The following is a 19,590-nucleotide window of genomic DNA, read 5'->3' on the forward strand; positions in this document are numbered from 1 at the left end:
AACTACACAGAGAAACCCTGTCTCAAAAAAACAAAAAACAAAAAAATTCATGTGACATGAGGATCCATCTTCAGACTCCTAATACAAGGGTTCTTCAAGGAATATCCAAACCACAAATGAGTCAGAAACTATGTTGGGGCATCTTTGAGATTTGAAAGCTCCTGCCTAGAGAATAAGGGTTAAGGGACTGGTGGGGAGGGGCAGGAAACATCTACCTACAAAGTGAGGAAGAGGGAGCCTTAGTCCTCTTCTGATACTAGTAGCAAAGTTGAGTTCTTCCTATAGAGAAAGAGGGGGGCTGATAGAACCTCAGTGTTCTCCTCTGGCTTTAAAATGTAAATGAAAAGTAGAGAATAAGAGACAAATGCTATGAGTTACCAGTCTACTTAAAACCTCCTAACCGACTTGCATTAATGTATCATCTATGCTTTTCCATCTCAAACTCCAAGGAGAATTCAATTCATGTTTTGCCCCATGAGAAACTCTTCCACTGCCCACCCCTCACTTTTAAATTGATGTTGGGGTTTTTTTTTTCAGACATTTACAACATTTGCTTTGATATTTAGGATGCTTTTATTGCATTTTTAAGTGGAAAAGAAGAGTTTACCTAAATTAAATTTTTCCATTAAGGAATTTTCCTCTTTGCAATTAAATTTGCTATTGGGTAAAGTATAGGAAAGTAATTAAATGCATACAAAATTGTGTGGGTTGTAGATTATTTGGTTGTTTAGGGTCTCCTAGGATACCTCATTATTTTTCCACCAGCCCACACATCCTCTACATTCCTAATAAAACCTTTGGAATCTGCCGGAATTTCAAAGGCTCTCACCACTCTTTTCAATGACTTCACCACAGCATTAAAAAAATCTAAAGTTATTTAGCATAATTTAACAGTATTAGCGAGATTTGTAACTGTATCCAAGGATGTGAATTTGTTTGCTGTAACAACCACTTGAGCATTCCAAAAGGACCTTCAAAGAAAAAAGACTATGCCATGTCAAATTTTCAGTAGTTTTATTGAAAAATGCCTCTTTTGTTTCAGAAATAAATAATATAAGGCAGTGAAATTCACAATCTGCAGTTAAAATATAAAAGCAGCAATTCTATGTTCATAGTCTTGCAGACACTTCCAACTGCTTTGATAACTAAGAAATATGTTCTGCAAAAGTTCATTCTAAATATACAACACAAACATGCAACTCCATTTCTGCAGAATAATCTGCAATTTGGCATAAATGTTAGTGTGTCAAAACAAGGACGTCTACGGTGATATGGAACAGTATCCAGCTGATACAATAACTTCAGCTACGTGGTGGAAGGTCTGTGGTTGTTAAGACACTAAGATTCTGTGTCCTAACACATAGCAGGAGGAAGAGGAAAAAAGTGAAACACTACAGTGAGCTGGTGCTTCCCTCCATTTTGATTTTAGGAGAGGAATTACTGGAAATGGGATGTGATTGAATTGCAGATTAGTACTGAGAAAGATAAAGGCTCTTTCCAAACATATAGCTGCTCTGGTTTCCAGGGCCTGCTGTTTAACCTAGAAATTTGGCTGCCACAGCCCACCCTGGGCGTGTTCGCTCCTTGCAGCTTCTGTGAACAGCGTGTGTTGTTGTAAGCATTTGAACTGCAAAGGCAGGGATGACTACAGACTGTTGTGAGCTAGGCTGCCTGCAAAAACAAGGTTCCCTACAGTCAGAAAAGAGCACTTGTAGATGAAGCAATGCGAAGAAAACATCACAGAAAAGATGTATGCTGCCCTGTCTGACCTGTGAATGAGAATCCCAACACCTCCCACCTCGGTGACCCCGCGGTCTCAGGTTCACTGCCCAGGGCCTGGGTGCAGGGCGCGCCGCCAACGCATGTGGTCAGGGTGCTCCCCTTCAGGCTCATCTGCACCGTAGTCCTCCTCGTATTCTGCTGTCCTCTCAGGCTCCACAGGCACGATGAAGGGCTCACGATCAGGCAGGTAGGCCCCACCCTCGGGCACATAAGGCTCTGTCCGATTCAACATTACAGTTATGGCATGACTTGGAAGGTACATACACAGCAAAAGTTAAGTCGTCACCTGAGGTGATGGCACTCCAGTCTTAATCTCACAACCATAAATAGATGTGTTACAGTGGTCCAATTCTTTCCATGTGCACAGGTGCAGAGAGAATTTGATAATCAAATGGGGGGGGGGGGACGAGGGGGATACACCTTCAAAGATCCAGCAGTAAATACAATCAATGGACAAAACCTGGGAAGGATTAGCAATTGGGTCACAGAACTGTAAACATGGTACATAGGGAGGATTTCTGGCAAATCCCTAAATAACTGTTCATGACTTCAAACTCCTCACGTCAAAGGACAACTCGGAGAGCTGAGGACATGAAGAATATTGGTGTCTGGAAACTGAACTCGGGTCGAAAGACCTGTCACCAGGTCATACACAGTCCACTGTCTCCCACGGCTGTGTCTCACACAGAGTTACAGCTAGTGGGTGAGGAACACCTGTGACTACGTCCAAACAGGAAGGAACGGTGATTTTAAACTTCGGTTTGAAAAATTGCAGTTAAAAAAAAAAAAAAAAAAAAAAAAAAGCTGAGTACACACACACGGAATACTGAGAACTCACGCATGCGCTGAACTCAGACACGCTGCTAACAAGCAAGAGGGGAGCAGATACATTCGCTGTTATTACTGCAAAGAGCAAGCGGCCAGCAGGCTTTGGTGCAGAAGCAGACTGTTGAGTTGTTACAAAATTTTAGTGGATAGGATCACATCCAGATCATGTACAAGCCACAATTAGTTTATTATTTACATAGGACATTTCTCTTCAACCAGGTTAATTGTCTTTTGTAACATGGCGTATCTCTGCTGGTTAGTAGCTTATTAGGCACATCCTTCACAGCCAAGGCTCCTCGTGGCTGTGTTTGAACTTTTTAAAAGATGGTTTTCTACATTACTGCTGAAAAGCATCAGGTTGACACCACTGCTTTTGTATCATTCAAGTTAGTATCGAGTCTCCACCCTCCTGTATGATGCCGACCCAGTTCGTTAACCATATCTGTGGTGAGATTTCCATACAGACTCATTTTCTAATAAGCACGTGCGCAAACATCTCAGAAACAGGATTTTCATGTATTCAAACTGTAAGCAGCACTGGAGACTTAGAAAATTTGTTAGCCGGAACCTGAAACAGGTCAAAGATGATAGTTTTTAAAAGTTGAATTACTACGCAAAAAAAAATATATATACACATCCATCTATGTAAATGTTAAAGTATATATATATCCATATATTTTCAGTTCACATATGTCATAAGGCAGTAATAATTTAAATTTCTTTTACAAAGAATTAAATTATAATCTTAGAAATGGATTGCATGGGAGTATACATTGGATTCATTATTACTTTTGATCATATAAAATTATGCACATAAATATATAGATATATAGATATTTAGATATTCAACTACTCATGCACTATTTGCTAGTAGCAAACCATATCAAACAGCAGTATCATTTTTAAACTTGCAAGATGCATAAGGATGCACTAATGAAAAGTCACCATTGACCACAACATGACAGTCTTCTATCCAGACCAACATACCTCCCAAACCTCACATCCCTCAATGTCAGGCACAAGAGACTTCTGCTGTCTACAACGGGGGAACACTAGAATTTCATTAACAACCCTACAAAAATATTAAGTTCCAGATTTGATAAGCATCAGTTCCATGGCTGGCACAGAGAGTGAATTATTTCAGTTGTCTGTACTGTGCTATCACATGTAAATCAGATTCCCCAAACACTTTCTGTATATATTTTCAGCATTCTATAACTGTATTTCTTTTTTATTTATCTCTCTATTCCTTTAGGCAAAAAAAAACAAAAAACAAAAAACAAAAAAAAACTCATGAATTGGTAGCATTCATTTAACTCCCAAGAGAGCTGTGGAGAAGTTTATGATGTAATTTGGTAAATCCACAAATGCAGGAAGGGAAAATGGTTACTTAAATCCTAATGAGTGAAAGGTGTTTTGTGCTTTAGAAGACAGCAAAGCTCAAAATACAGAACTCCACAAAATCCTTAATTCTACCTTCCTTCAGTCCTATGGCTCTGTTTCTGAAGAATTGGGGGTCCTTATGATGGCAACAACATACCTGGATAGCCTTGCCCGTTGTACGGGATGCTGGCACACTGGGATGAATCACAATATCCAGGAGGACCTGGGGGTCCTCGGATACCTGAGTTTCCAGGACGACCAGGGGGACCAGGAGGGCCTCTTGAGCCTGTAGACCCTGGTGGACCCGTTCTGGATTCTCCTTGTGGACCTAGTGTAAAGTTAAAACAAATACGTTTCCCTTCTTGTCAAGAACACCTGAGGCAGTCTCCCATACTCAAGCGACATCTCCACTAACTTGACATTAGACCACCATTCACTAGTGCATGATAAAAAAATAATTCCATCAGAAATTCCTAGTGTGAACCAAAGAACTTTCTTGTGATAAATTAATGCCAGCAATTCACTAATGTAGTAATTTCATTTAAGGAAAACTGATTTAGCAAGAATTAAGCCAAGCTAAAATTATCTGTGAATTCTCTTATTTGCTCCCATTCATACAGGGACAAGGATGCCTGGAACGGCTGCATCAGGTAGCCAGGTGAGTATCTGGTCCACATCTCCAGTTTACATGAAGCAAATAACATTCTTTCTGGATTAAGTGGCACTTAGTTACGATTAACAAAGATCTAACCACAGAGCTGGCCTTGGTGCAAAGATCTAGAAACCACATAAAGAGAAGAAAAATGTGGGGCAGCAAAATGGCTTGATAAGTAAAAGTGCTTGCTGCCAAGCCTAAAGACCAGAGTTCAATCCTCAGGACCCATATTGTGGGTCTCCTACAAGCTGTCCTCTGGCATCCACATGTACACCATGGAATAAACACACATGTAACACACACAAATAAGTAGATGATAAATAGATAGATATTTAGACAGACATGCAGACAGAGAGAGAGATAGATATTTAGACAGAGGATTTTTTTTAATCTTTAAATAAACGAAAAAATTCATTTTTAACTTAGTCAAAACAATGCATAAAACAATTAAACAGCTATTGTTTCCTTGAAACATGCTGAGGAAATGTCGTAAATGAAAATGTGTGTCAAGTCTTTTCATTTTTCTCACTCTAATAACTCCATATTGAAGAATACTAGGAAAAAACAGTACTTGGAAGGTATAAAGCAAATAAAAACAAAACAACTACAACAACAAACACCGCACGGAAAGCCCCTACAAAAAGAGTCCTTCTTTATGTCAGTGACATTCAGGCCTTCCTCTACTGAGACTGTGAGCAAACGCCTGATAGAGCGTGCTCTTCAACGAAGAGAACATCCAACCTGAACTTTTTGCCGACAGACCGCCATATTGGAAAGAGCTGATGCTATGAAGTTGCCTCCCACACTTTACAGGCTTTCCCCATCTGATGTCTTAATCAACCTACCTGAGGGTCCAGGCGGCCCTCGGGGTCCTGGAGACCCAATACCCCTTTCACCTTTCTCTCCAGGCAAACCTACAGGAAGCCAAAAAAAGAAAGAAAGAAAAGCATGGGAAAATTTTATCTGGAAACATGATTTTTCATCTTAAATAATAATAACTCAAGTAACTCATTTCCTTAGTGAAAACAGAACCTAATTTTTCCCAGAAGTTCACTCCTTAAGCCAAATTCTTTCTAGACATTTGTGTAATTCCAGATTCATGGCCAAGAAACAAATCTGGCTGAAAGTCAGAGGGGAATTATTTGAAGGATACAAATATGCCTAATATATTGTCAAATAGTAATTAAAAACAGAGATCTTAGAGCAGGCCCTTCAGGTAGACTTCATGAGCTGTGTGTGTACACCATTGACACCATCAGATAGTAGGGTTATAGAACTCTTAAACTAGTATTCACTGTCCCGAAACATCTGGAAGCAGAAAAATCCCATTCTTCTCCCCCCACTCCCTTTCAATTTCATTTATCTACCATGAAATTAAAGTCAAACAAATATCCTAGAACCAGTGCTAGGCCTTGAATGGAGGAGCAGAAAGAATTTGGACCTAAAACCATCGGGCTGCTTAGATGTCCTCGGTTGCTGCTCAGCTCTTGCCATAGTCACAACACAGTGATGCCTAATTCCTTTTGCCAAGACACTGCTTCCCATTAGAGCCACAAGAGAAACCAATGGATAGAAACAGCTCTACTAAGATCTACTGAAAACAGCATCTGTTTTCTCACACCCCCATCACCAGGTTACAGACCTGTGACCTGCAAATTACTAAAGGGAAAGGTGGTTCCCAGACAGCTCGTCTGGACTGTCTAAATAACACTGAAGTCGTTTGCCAAATTCCGCCTTCCAAATGCTTTCAACCTGCCCCAATTCTGGCACATGCAAGCTCTTCCTTTATCTCTGTGTAAAGCCAGAAAGGCCCACCTCGTTCACCAGGGGGTCCCTGCATCCCTGGTGTGCCAGGGAATCCTGGTCGCCCCCCAGGCCCTGGTTCTCCTCTGGCTCCAGCACTGCCAGGGGGTCCTGGGGGCCCTGGTGGGCCAGGCTGGTTGCGACTTGAGTGGTAATCATTTGGAATCTGATTCAGCATCTGATTGAATCTGCTCATCTGGCCTGTAAATAGAAAACCTTGTTAGAAAGAAACCCAGGAAGGGGGAGGGGGGGCGAGACTGGGAAGTGGCTTTCCCTTAGCATCTAAGGAGACCCATCTCCTTCCTTATCTCCAGGAAGTGTTCTAATTAGCACAAACAATAAAAATGAGGTACATCAGCCACCCAGTACAAAATGACCCTTGATCAATGGCCATTTCCACAAAATGCTCAATTCAAACCATAAGCTTTATTGTGAATATAAGAGTTATCAAAGTGTGGTGTGGCTCTGGGACACACAGCCTTTCAGAGGGCTGAATGATGTCACTCAAAAGAGAACCCTTTTGAAATTAGGACAGTATGTCGTTTTTCCAGGTACCCAAGGCAATGATACCCAAGTTTTAGCACAAATGAGAACTTTTTTAAGTGTATATTGAAAAATATATTATTTTTTTGGCCTCATTTCCAAGCACAATAATTCACTGAGTTTAGAACGTGGTCAAGGAACTCTTATTTCTAACAAGCAAATTAAGCAATTTTAGAAGATGTGTTCCTCAGGATCATGCTGTGAGAAGCACAAACTAAACTTCAGAGGGGGAGCCTTGAATTCAAAGTTAGCCTGCACTCCATCTTCAGGCACGGAGCTATATGAGTTTGAAACATCTCTGATCAGCTCTGTGATTCAAGTTCTGTATTTGTCCCAGAATTACTTTAAAAGTCATTCAAATGATAAACAATGAATTACTACTTAGTAGTTGTTCACAGACTCAGATGATAAACAATGAATTACCACTTATTAGTTGTTCACAGACTGAGATGATAAACAATGAATTACCACTTAGTAGTTGTTCACAGACTCAGATGATAAACAATGAATTACCACTTAGTAGTTGTTCACAGACTCAGACGATAAACAATGAATTACCACTTAGTAGTTGTTCACAGACTCAGCGATAAACAATGAATTACCACTTATTAGTTGTTCACAGACTCAGATGATAAACAATGGATTACCACTTAGTAGTTGTTCACAGACTCAGACGATAAACAATGGATTACCACTTAGTAGTTGTTCACAGACTCAGATGATAAACAATGGATTACCACTTAGTAGTTGTTCACAGACTCAGACGATAAACAATGAATTACCACTTAGTAGTTGTTCACAGACTCAGATGATAAACAATGAATTACCACTTATTAGTTGTTCGCAGACTTGTCTTGCAACAGCTCGCATCATGTTCTGGGAAGCAATGTCTCCCTGGTTAATTAAATTTTAAAAAATTAAAATATTATTTCTATAATTTCAGATGTCAACATTTAACTCTTGAAATAAAAATAAACCAAATTTTAAGAAATACATACCCTATCACCTTTTTCTCCTTTTAACCCAGATTGACCCTGAAACACAGAATTTCATACTTTAGAAACAGGAAGATATAGTCTAAAACAGCAGTTCTCAATCTGTGGGTCATGACCCCTATGGGAGTCAAATGACCTTTGCCCGGGAGTCAAATGACCTTTTCCCGGGGGTCACCTAGGAACATCAGAAAACACAGATATTTACATTATGATTCATAGCAGTAGCAAAGTTACAGTTATGAAGCAGCAACAAAAATAATTTCATGGTTGGGGGTCACCATAACATGAGGAACTGTATTAAAGGGTCACAGCATTAGAAGGTTGAGAGCCACTGGTACAAAATGATGCATGGACAGGAATGACAATACAGAGGGCAGCATCTATCATCTGATAAACCAGCAAAATGACACATCATACTTAAAATCATGCCACTAACATTTTTCTTTTCTGTAAAAATAATCTCATCCCCCACCAAATAGGTACCTTCCAAAGCCTTGTTCAGGTGTGAATTTTAAAACAACAATTATAAAATACATGTATTATTTACCATGTAGGCTTGCAACTGAAATATGTACACTTGAACTCAAACTGCACTTGACCTATCACACTTTAAGTTACCATGGTTACTCAGCTCAACTGTTCATTGTGGGATCCCCAAAAGCTTGACATCCATTCACTTCCAGTAAGAACTAGTGGGCTTTCTGTCAGCTCCCTAGATGAATATGTAGCTCATTCTACCTCCAGTTAGTCTTTGTGCAGGGTAGAAAAGAAAACAGATGTTCTTTATTCGTCTCACATCCAAACAACCACATAATCTTTATCATATTCAATCAGATGCCCCTTCCTGTCCAAGAGAGTTACTTCAAGGGCAGGAACTTCCTATCTTTCAGTAGTATCTTTTCAAACAGCCAGCTGCCATTACAGAAGGAACATCCAAGTCATTAACAAATCTGATGTTGGGATACTATTCCAGCCAAACCAACTTGTCCTGTTCCCTTGGAAATCACTGTAGTTCAAACCAAGGCTTAGTGTAACTATTCCAATATCCTCTTAACTGACCTCTCTAATTTCTGCTTTTACTCTTAATAGCCTATTCTCAGTACAGATGCCAGAATGGTGTTTTTAAAGAAAAATTAGATTGTCTCACTTCTTTGCTTTGAGACATGAGGTCCAAATAAATGCATAGTGAAGTATAATGATTGTAAGCAAAACTTGTGCTTGGCTTTCTCATTACCAAAAGTATTATATTTTTATGGAATACTAATATTAAGTATGGAGCTTTGTGAAAACTGCATTATTTTTTATTTCTTGCTCTTTAGAAATGTTTCTGATTTACTTTTTCAATTTATTCCTACTATAAATTGCTTGTTTAATTTTTTTGAGAAATTGATACATAAGTATCACATACCATGTATATCATAACTACCCTTCCAGCTCCCCACAACTCTTCTCATGTGCTCCCTCTCAATTATTACTGTTACACACACACACACACACACACACACACACACACACACACACACTCTACTGAGTGAATTTAGTGTTTCTCATATGTGCATATGTTTAGGAATGACCACTTGTGATTGGATAACCTATCAGGGTCTCATCTCTTAAAAAAAAAGAAGAAAAAAGAAAAAGAAAAAGAATAAATAAGCAAAACACTAAGTTTTCCTTTCCCAGCAGCCATTAACTGCCTTTAATTCTCCATCTAGGGGTGAGGCCTTGTGATATCTCTCCCACACATGTTGGCATGTAAACTAGTGTTGTCATTATGCAGTCTTGTTTAGACAATCATATTGTTAGGAGTTCATGGGAATATCTTCCTTGTCATCTTGTCTGTGATCTCGTAGAAGCAGCTTTACTACCAGTTACTAGCAATCACATCTCAAGTAAAAGCAATAGAAATTGTTAAGCCTCTGCTTGCATAGGTTAGCAATGCCCTTGCCTCATACTAATGCAAAATTAAGCACAAAGGGCATGAAGCCCAAAAGTCATTTCGAATACTTGTGGATATTTTAGAAACTTTATAACTTTAGAAATTTAGTTGGAAGGTACTAATTTGAAAGCACATAATAGGTGTAATGTTATTGCAATTTTTATTTCTAGCTAAACATAGTAGTGAGAGAGAGCTAAATCAGATATAAATTGAGAAAGGACCACATTGGAAAAAGTAAAATAGTCAACTTAAGTTTGGCTTCTTATTAATTTGTTTGTGCTAAGTGTTGACCCCATGGCCTTGCACTCCACCACTGAGCTACACCATCAGCCTAGTAGGTAATTTTGTTTGCACATGCACACATGTGGTGAGGGCATTTGAGTATACATCTGTAGGTATAGGTGTGCCATGGCACACATGTGGAGGTCAGAGGACATCCTTGGGTGGTCATTGTCAACTTCCACATTATTTGAGACAATGTCTCTTTGTTGTTTTTCTACTGTGGATGCCAGATATCTTGCCTAAGAGCTTTCAGGGATTCTCCCCTTTCTTCTTCCCATTTCTCTGTAGGAACACTGGGATAGCAAATACTCACACTACATGTCCAGATTTTATAAGTGTTCTGGAGGTACAAACTTAGATCCTCATGTTTGCATGGTTACCATTTTTACCCACTAAGCCACCTCCTCAGGCCTCAATAAATATTTTTAATTGGTCTGATGCTCCAGCATCCTCAGCTACGGAGCAAGAAGCAAATGGTGCAGCTTGGGAGTACTGTCTGCTGAAGAGTTAACATTCATAAACTGAGGAGGTAAGGCGCCCTGCACTCTCATCATGTATTTTTATGTCTTAAACAGCATACCATTTATAAATAAAAAGAATGATTTTGCTGACCCAGCTCTGAAGCTCTGAGTGTTTATACAGTGCAGAAATATGTGTCTTGGCTCATAATCCTTTCCTCCTTTTAAAGAAATCCAATGACCACAATTTTCATCCCAGGATATTATAGCAATCCAGCAGGGGAAAAAAAGTCTTTAGAACTATTCCCAAGGCAAATCCATGGGTTTATCATTATTTCAGCAGAGGCTCCAAACACATTTATGGCTGAGATAACCTAAATGTGGCCAAGCCTTAGAGTTCTCATTATCTGTGTCCACAAGAGAATGGAAGTCAGTTGGCATGCAAGGCATCTACTTACTGGTCTGCCATGGTCTCCAGGTTTTCCTGGTTTCCCACTGGGCCCTGTAACTCCTGGAGAACCTGGGGTTCCCTAGAATCATAGACCAAGAAAGGGAATGTTATGACGAGGAAAAAAATCCTAGCCACAGTAACTAAAGAACTGCAGCTAGGTTTAAAACTTGTAAAAGAAGCAGACTACCATTCCACATTACGGAAGAGGACAGCCACATTTTAAGGTAACACGAGGAGGAAATCCTGGAAATTTAGTCTGAACTATACCTTGAGACCAATGGAAAAATACATGCACACATATAACCAGCTTCATAATTTCTAGACTACAATCTCAGTAAATCTGTTACAAAGCATCTTTACAGAAGGAAACTCCTAAAGTTTTAGTTTATTTTTGAAACAAGAAAAAATCAAAATAAAAGCTCCAAAAGATGGGGATGGAAACTTTGGCCAGAGAGGAATTAAAAAGGTGGTTGGGTTTATCACAGCTTAGCCACACTTCTGGCATCTGTAGAGGAGTCTAGAAGTCACTTCTTCCTCAGGGACATTCCCCAGGCTCCAAGTCTCTCCATCCTATCAGCACTCTTCAAGCCAGCAAAACCACAAGAATTTCTCCCTGTCGCTTTTAAGTCAACTTTCAGGCATTTCCGCCATCTATCTATTGGGCTATTTATAATATAATATCCAATACATCATGTTCTAAAGCCTACCATTTCCGTTAAACAGAATCATAAGATTTTATAAAATAGTTCTCTGTGGGATTTAGGCAAAAGAAAATGAGCTCTGCAGTAAATACTTAGGCTTAATGTTTAAACCTGAAAACATATGTATTAAAGATAAATAGTAAAATCATTTAAACATATGTTTCAGAATCTCTGAATCCTGCCATCCAGACAGGGGCACAGCCACTGTCTCTATCTCACTGTGACCTCACCTACGGGCAGTTCTACTCTAAGAAGTCTCAAAATCTCTTATCTTCAGTATCTTTTCCACAAATCATAAGAGGACCCTTTGTTTAAGGTGCAGATAAAACCTACTTCCCTGGAATGATTGATGGTCGCTCATTAATAATGTTCTTAACATTTAAATGTCAGAAGCTCCAGATTCAGGAGGTAACCACTGAGGTCCTGAAAATAACTACTCAATAAAGAGGAAAATCATGAGACTAACCAGCTAGTGGCCAAGTCAGTCTGAGATTTTCTCAACCGTAGCTTGATTAAGCATCTGTATTTTGATGTATGTGTTTTCTCTAGCACATTTTGATTTATAAAAACAAACCCAAATAGCTCATATAACAATATACCCCACAGCACAGACAGAGGGTAATTCAAATCAGGTTTTCTCACTAGCAAAATGGGAACAAAGAGATAGGAGACTGGAGACCAGGTGGAGGCAGTGTAACCCACTCAGCTCTTACCGGTGGCCCGGGTGGGCCTCTCGGTCCCATTGCGCCATCTTTTCCAGTGAAACCCTACGTAAGAATGAAATCACAATTACAGATTGGGAAGGAAATGAACATGAACAAGTGAAATGATGTAAGTAGATCATTAAGGGTGATACAGAGGACTGAGTACAATTTGGTGTTTGGTAGGTACTCATTCAATATGAAGACCAACATATCAAAATGACTTATTTCAATTTACATTACACTTTTACTGAGTAATTAGTTCCTGCACTCATTCATTTGTGGAGTTACAAGTAAAGCCATTTTAAATGCCAAACTTATCCTTTTCAAGGAAGGCAGATTCTGGTTTTGGCTTCTGTAAGAGTGTAAAGAAGGGCAAAGAGCGATCAACTCTGTCTGCTCTGCTCGACAGGTGCTCTCTGAAAAGGGCAGAACTGTATTAACTGCCCTGCACCCCAAGAGGGAAGGAAGTTTTCCATTCTCACAACCAGCCGTGAACTCTCTCCCTTCATCAGCAGAGCCACGCTGTGTCAGTGCGAGCATCAGGGGAAAGGCAGGGTGCACCTCCCTGCAGGGCTGCCCTTTGGCTCCTGTGTCCACGCTGATGAGTTCCTTCTCTCGGTGCGGTGCCAAGTGACCTCTGCCTGGAGTGAGTCACCCTGCTACCTACTTAGCTTTCATTCCCAAGAACAGATCTCTGAAACCCAGCCGAGGACTTCTGAGTCAGTTTTCTGTTTATGTTTGCTGTGTTCCTCTGTCAGAAGTGATTTTTGTCCCATTTTCTGAAGAGAATAAGAATGATCAGTACCAGGCATGGTGGCTCCATGCCTGTAATGCCAACATTGGGGAGGCTGAGACAGGAGAATTGCTGTGAGTTCTGGGCCAGCCTGGTTTTGAGAAATCAAACATGAAAGAATGATTATTTTGTCCATAATCATTCAGCATCCATATTTCTTAGTCTACTGATTTCACAAAAGCAGAAACTTAAAGGGTTTATTTAAGGGAATTTTAGAAATTCTCCATATCCAAAAAAAAAAAAAAAAAAATCTTTCCAGAAACTTAAAGGGATAAACTTTCGGGCTGCTTTCTGAAGGAGCTAGGTCTGCTTAACACAAACCAGACTCTGAGTCCCATCTGATACAAAACCAACATTACTTCTGAGAGCCACTTAAGAAACAAAAATGTTCCAGTAGCTTTGCTGAGACGGTCGGAATGGCACTTCTTCCATCTAAACATAGCCAACTGCTGCCTAGTACGCTCTTTCTCAACTTTCAGTGAGTGTCGTATTTCTAATAATCTAGTGGTGCTTGGGGCTTTGAAGGAACACATCTAAATTGGGATGAGGGGGATTTCGTCTGATCGCCCTTAAAGGGGCTGTCTTGAGCTACCTGCAGACCACCATGCTTCAACTTTTAGTTTCACTTCTTGTTGCAAACCTGCAGCTGTTATGTTCTCCCGAGTAACCGTGTTAGAAGAGACTAGCAATCCCCTTTATACAAATACGGAGATTAGATACATGTACCTGGGGTTCTTCTGCTGTTTCTCCTTTCAAAATCATCCAAGGCAGTCGCATGCCCGGCTATTCCTGCAGAACCTCAATCCTTGGCTTTACTCTCCTCCTACTTCCATCTCTGAATTCCTGTTACTTTCTTATTTTGTCAGCCAAGATCCCCAAACCAACAGTCTCTCTCACTGTCTAAAACAGTTTCGTCCTTCTCCCTCACCACAACGTTGGTCACAGATTAGAGTTTCAGAGAGGAAATGCATAGGTCCTCCCAGCCCCTCATGCTTCTGGGCGCAGTGATGACAGTACTGGCTGCCTGATTGCCTGTTGCTGGGAAGCCAACCTCAGGACCCCCACCACCTCCATTGGAAGCACACACTGGGGTAGGCTGTGGTGTGTACAGCCAGCCCTCAGCAGCAGTTCAGCCCACTGTCATTTTCTCAGTGGCCATATTCAGTTTGTTGTTGTTTTGTTTTGTTGGGGGGGGGGGGCACTAAGGTATTACCTTTGTATTCTAACTGTTGTTCTTCATCATAAAATACAACTTTTACAATACTGCCCAAAGCGTCAGTCTTCAAAGAGGCTGAAGAAGTACATCAGTACAGTCTCCAAATTCCTTATCAGAGTCTAGGGCTTGCGCTTTGACTCTTCCTTTTCTTCTAAATGTAAAAGGAAGCAGGGAAACGGTGCTCGGGAGCATACCATGTGCAATTTTGAGTTATCTTGGTGAACCATTGCTCCCACTGAGTGACACCTCCTTGCCATCCATTACTTACAGATATAAAGGTTAGTAAATCACGTGGTTACCGACAGCACGTACAGCACTAACTCCTCCAGAGAAGGTGGATAGTCGCAGTTTAGCCTGACTGATAGAGCGCAGACAACCCTCACACTGTTGTTTCAACCATAAAATGCTGAAAGGCTGTGAGATTTATGGGCTTTGAGCAATATAACATCTCTAAATTTCTCTTACTAAAGCATTTTTGGTCTCTTATTGAAACAAATGTTTCCATAGCATTGGTGAATGAAGTGTAAATGTCATGTTCATTTGGTTACCAATTAACTTGTCCCAGAGTGAAATGGCTTTCCTACTTTGCTATTACCCTGAGTCAAGGGCAAATTTGAAGGCTGCCACAAATAGAGAAATTCCCAACTAAATACCAGCTATTTACACCAGCATCAACCTCAGAAGAGACACTTGTCTTCTAAAGTATAGAGAGTTCCTCGGGACTTCAAAGACAGTGCTGTGAAAGTTAAGGCTACTCTCCAAGTTACATAAAATCTATCTCATGATAAAGATTTTAATTTTAGGATCTAAAATGATTCCTAAGTCTCTTGGATGTTTTTCTAACAGTTAAAAACTATTTACTGCGTTCTTAATGTATTACAACTTTAAAATTCCCAAAATTAAAATTTCAAAAAATTTCAAAAACTTCCCCCAAAGTCTCACCAATTTGTTTAAGGGAACTCAAGATGGTTCTGATGTTGGATGGTCCACTGACACCAGTTTGAAGCCTTCCACAAGATATGTGAACTCCACATCTCCAACCGTACAAACAGGACTGTGGGGATTCTGTAATCAATACACATGTGTGGCCCCAAACTTACTCTGTCTCCTGGTGGTCCCATTGGTCCTGGTGGACCAGGTAATCCTGGTGTTCCCTGAACAAAAGGAAGCAAACAATTAGCATGCAGTGAAACACTGTTTGTATAGAAAGTGATTGTTAGCATTCTCCAAAACGTTTTCAAAAAACAAAGTTTGGGAGCTCTGGAAAGAAACAGAAGACCACGGCCAAACACAGCACCAGGCATATAGACATCAGTCATCAAGGCAATATCAGAATTAAACAGTATACACTTGAACACTAAGAATAGAGTGAGAAATCCATGTCCAGTGAAGCATGCTTACCCTTCACTACTTCATCTTTCTCACTTTTTTAATTAAAATTCTTTTTTCATATAATAAATTCTGACCATGCTTTTCCCTTCCATCTCCTCCCCACCCACCAAACTCCACAGCCTCTCTGTCTTTTGCTTTAGAAAACAAACAATTTTGCAAAACTCAAAGACAACTTTTCAAACAGTACATGACAGGTTAAAAAAAAAAGTAATTTCGAGAACTCACTGTCCGGCCGGGAAGCCCTGGCTCTCCTGCATCACCTTTCATTCCCTGACGACCCTAGAGTGAGCATCAAGAGGATGTTTCTCAATGGAGATTAAGTTTAAAAGGAAGAAATGAGTCACTTATGCACTTTAATCACTTCATAAGCACAGTGCAAAGGTTCAGAGACAAGCACATAGGTCTGTTTTGAAGGGAGATAAATAAGCCAGATTTATTATTATTATTATTATTATTAACATTCACTTTCTCCTGAAAATGCCATCCTGTAATTTCTACTTAATATTATGATACTCTTATATAGTTATATCTACTTTGAAAGAATATAGTTTAACACAAGTGATACATGCACTACATTTAGGAAGTTTTTGAGAGAGAAAATAAGTAGAACAATTTTTCTACAGTTATTTATCACGTATCCATTTACATATATAAAATAGCATTCATCAGAGGAAAGCATCTGAGTAACTAGCCTTGCATTCTCCTGGAAAACATTTGAATTTAGAACCACATAGAAAATATTGCAAATAACCCAGTCCTAGTGGCTCAGGGCTTTCATCCCAGCTAACCAAAAGACTGAGGCAGGAGAATCAATGTCCTGCACTGGCCACAGGGTGAACTCAAGACCCCATCTCAAAATAAGAAGTTTACAAAGGGCTGGGGATATAGATCAATGGTAGAGAGCTTGAATAGCATCTATGAGGCTCTAAGTTCAAACCCTGCTACCAAAAATAGCTGAGGGAAGAGACAAAAAAACAGGTAAGGAGTGGGGGAAAACATTCCATTTAAACACATTGTTAACGCAACATTTTCATTTACTACAGAAAGCCTTTACGCTTACCTGTTCTCCTGGAATAGAGAGTCCATTGGGTCCCTGGGGGCCTGGAGGACCCTGAGGGCCGGGAGGGCCTGTATCTCCACGGGGACCTGGAGGCCCCTAAAATATAGGAGTAGAAGAAAAGGAGGAGAAAGGGGAGGGGGTGATGTAATACCCTCAGTGAGAACATTCAGAAGCTTCTCTTCATCGCCTGAAAGCATCATCACCTAGTCTTCATAAACATTTTGGAAATATATACTTGTATAAAACTGTGTTGATACCATTCCTTCATTCTCTTTACTACACATTTAAAAGGTGGGATGTGAACTGAATTCACAAGAACACTTAGGTTTCAATAAAAGTACTATTAACAATAGACTTTTAAAGTAAAAAACATTATTATTATATGTGCTGCATTCATAGATTCCCAAGAGCTCAAAGTTCAAATTTCATTAGATTTAATCTATAATACTTGCTCATTAAGTCAAGGATGGTGATATAACCTGAGGTACACTAAACTAAGGTCAAATACCACCTCCAAGGAAATTCAAACAACTAGACTTCAACACACTGACAACTATTTGGAGTGTTAAAATATACTTACAACTGCCCCATTGATTCCTCTTTCACCTCTGGGACCTTTTGCACCAGGTCCTCCCTAAAACACAAAGAAAGAACACATTTTGGTGTGAGCATAAGGAAAATAGAAATTGACATATAAAAATAGTGTTTCAAGAAGGAATGCAGTCGGTATGCAGCTCTGTGGCCAATCACTTGCCTAGCATGTGCAAAGCCCTGGTTTGAGCTCCAGCATGGCTAAGAAATAAATTTGTATCATACAAACACACAGGAAAGTAGAATTTCAAAATTCTGTGCATTCATTGTTTCTTCTTGTTATACTTTACAGCACTTGAATACAAAGAAAAATGCATTTGAGAATTATATGAATTATATTCTTGAAGGAAAGTAACCAAAAAATTATATTCTTCAAGGAAAATATCCAAATCTCTCTGGATCTCAAAGCATGCACTTAAGAAACAGGAATTCAAAGACCAACAAACAAAGCCAAAATAAATATGATAGTGACTTCAGAAAATAGTACCTCAAAACTGGAGGGGAAAAAAAGACCTGAGAAGTATCTATCAGATCCAAGACATATGCCAGGTACATATCAGATTCATGATACTAATTCCAGTGACATTTGAATCTATTAAAAGTTGCTTTGTAATTAACCTAAAGTAAATTATTTGCTAGACCCAAGTATCACAAGGATTGGTATTCTCGGTATCTTTGAGTTGCTCTTGTATCAATAACCTATTGTCTTAAAAAGCCAATGAGGTTAGAGCAATGACTTCCATTCTTCAATGGAGCTGAAGTCAGGTATTACAAATCAACCCCCAAATTGAGGAGTTACGCACTGACTGATCAGTGTGCTCTACCATAACTGCGGTCTTCAATGTTTCACTTTGCATTTTCTTAGTCTCCCATCCCCGTTGCATAGTATCTGATCATAGTCTCTCCACTCAAGTTATTCCAAACTCTAGTACTTTCTCCCAGCACTTAGACTGTGACCACATATTTGAGTTGAGTCTTCATGTGTTATGTTCATTGGTGTGTCTATGTCAGGTGCATATGTTCTAGGTTCTAAGTTAGTTGATCTTAACCAGCTTTCCAAACCATGGCTCAATTCCATTCATACAAGAAACTTTAAGGAAATGTAAGACATTTCCAAACTCTTTAATTTGCAGATGGAAACCCAAACTTGTGTTTTTAAGAGAAAAGTCTTAAAGAGTGCCAATGTCGTTATCCCTGGGTGGCTAGAGAAATGGGCCAAGTACTAGGACCAAATTATCCTCTTTTTTAAAAAGAATTCTTACTACATTTATGTATGTATTCTATGGCATATTATGTATGTATTCCTCTGAGTGGAAGCCAGAGGACACCTTGCAGGAGTTGGTTCGTTTATTCCACCTTGTGGATAAAACACGGGTCATTAGGTTTGGTAGTAAGCACAGTTAGCCACTGACTCATCTTGACAGCTCCCAAATTTTCCTTTTGATTTACTTCATTTCAGATCTCAAAGTCTGTTATAAAGATGGCTGGAAGTTTAGCATATTCTATCACTAAAAGCACAAACGGATAAAAAGCATTTTATGGCTTCCATACTGACAAACGGGTGATCATTCCAAAGATCCTCCTCCAAAAAAAATTTCAAAGCTAAGCAATAATGATAAGTAACTATTTTGGTCTCCTTACTGCGGGGCCTGGAGGGCCTGGAGGTCCAACGCTGTCCTGTGTACATGTGCAAGCATTCGGAAGAGCAGGGCATTTTGCTTCATCTCTCTGAAATTTTTGAAAAGGTTATTTGCATTTAAACATAGTGAGGAGTGGAGGATGACATCCCATCTACTAGCCCTATTTACATACATGAGAGTCTGTTTCCCAACTGGAAGAAATAATTGCTCATTATCATCACTTATAAATGGTTTAACATTGGAACTTTCTCAGATCCTTTGTGCTTTACTTGAGCATATCACACACAACAAATAATGTTGACAAGATTAGTAGGACAACTGGTAATTTAGCCCAATTTTCTTTAATCCCTATTGTAGAAATGCTATATATCTTAAAC

At 39.6% G+C, this 19,590-nt stretch overlaps 1 protein-coding gene across 1 annotated transcript in view; it reads right to left on the reverse strand.

The window, feature by feature from the left end:
* Positions 1-997: 997 nt before the first annotated feature.
* The window catches only part of Col12a1 (collagen type XII alpha 1 chain), a 110,174-nt gene continuing 91,581 nt past the window's right edge, over positions 998-19,590 (reverse strand). Inside the window, exons 53-65 of the mRNA XM_059268274.1 lie at positions 19,215-19,301; positions 17,563-17,616; positions 16,983-17,078; positions 16,148-16,201; positions 15,631-15,684; positions 12,531-12,584; positions 11,124-11,195; positions 7,993-8,028; positions 7,822-7,888; positions 6,464-6,652; positions 5,494-5,562; positions 4,151-4,321; positions 998-1,998 (exon numbers count right to left, since the gene is read on the reverse strand). Of these exons, the coding sequence (XP_059124257.1) occupies positions 1,823-1,998; positions 4,151-4,321; positions 5,494-5,562; positions 6,464-6,652; positions 7,822-7,888; positions 7,993-8,028; positions 11,124-11,195; positions 12,531-12,584; positions 15,631-15,684; positions 16,148-16,201; positions 16,983-17,078; positions 17,563-17,616; positions 19,215-19,301 (1,179 nt within the window). The 3' untranslated portion in view covers positions 998-1,822. The remainder of the gene's footprint in view (positions 1,999-4,150; positions 4,322-5,493; positions 5,563-6,463; positions 6,653-7,821; positions 7,889-7,992; positions 8,029-11,123; positions 11,196-12,530; positions 12,585-15,630; positions 15,685-16,147; positions 16,202-16,982; positions 17,079-17,562; positions 17,617-19,214; positions 19,302-19,590) is intronic.

Source organism: Peromyscus eremicus, chromosome 7 (genome assembly GCF_949786415.1).
Source record: "Peromyscus eremicus chromosome 7, PerEre_H2_v1, whole genome shotgun sequence".
Taxonomy (NCBI): Eukaryota; Metazoa; Chordata; class Mammalia; order Rodentia; family Cricetidae; genus Peromyscus; species Peromyscus eremicus.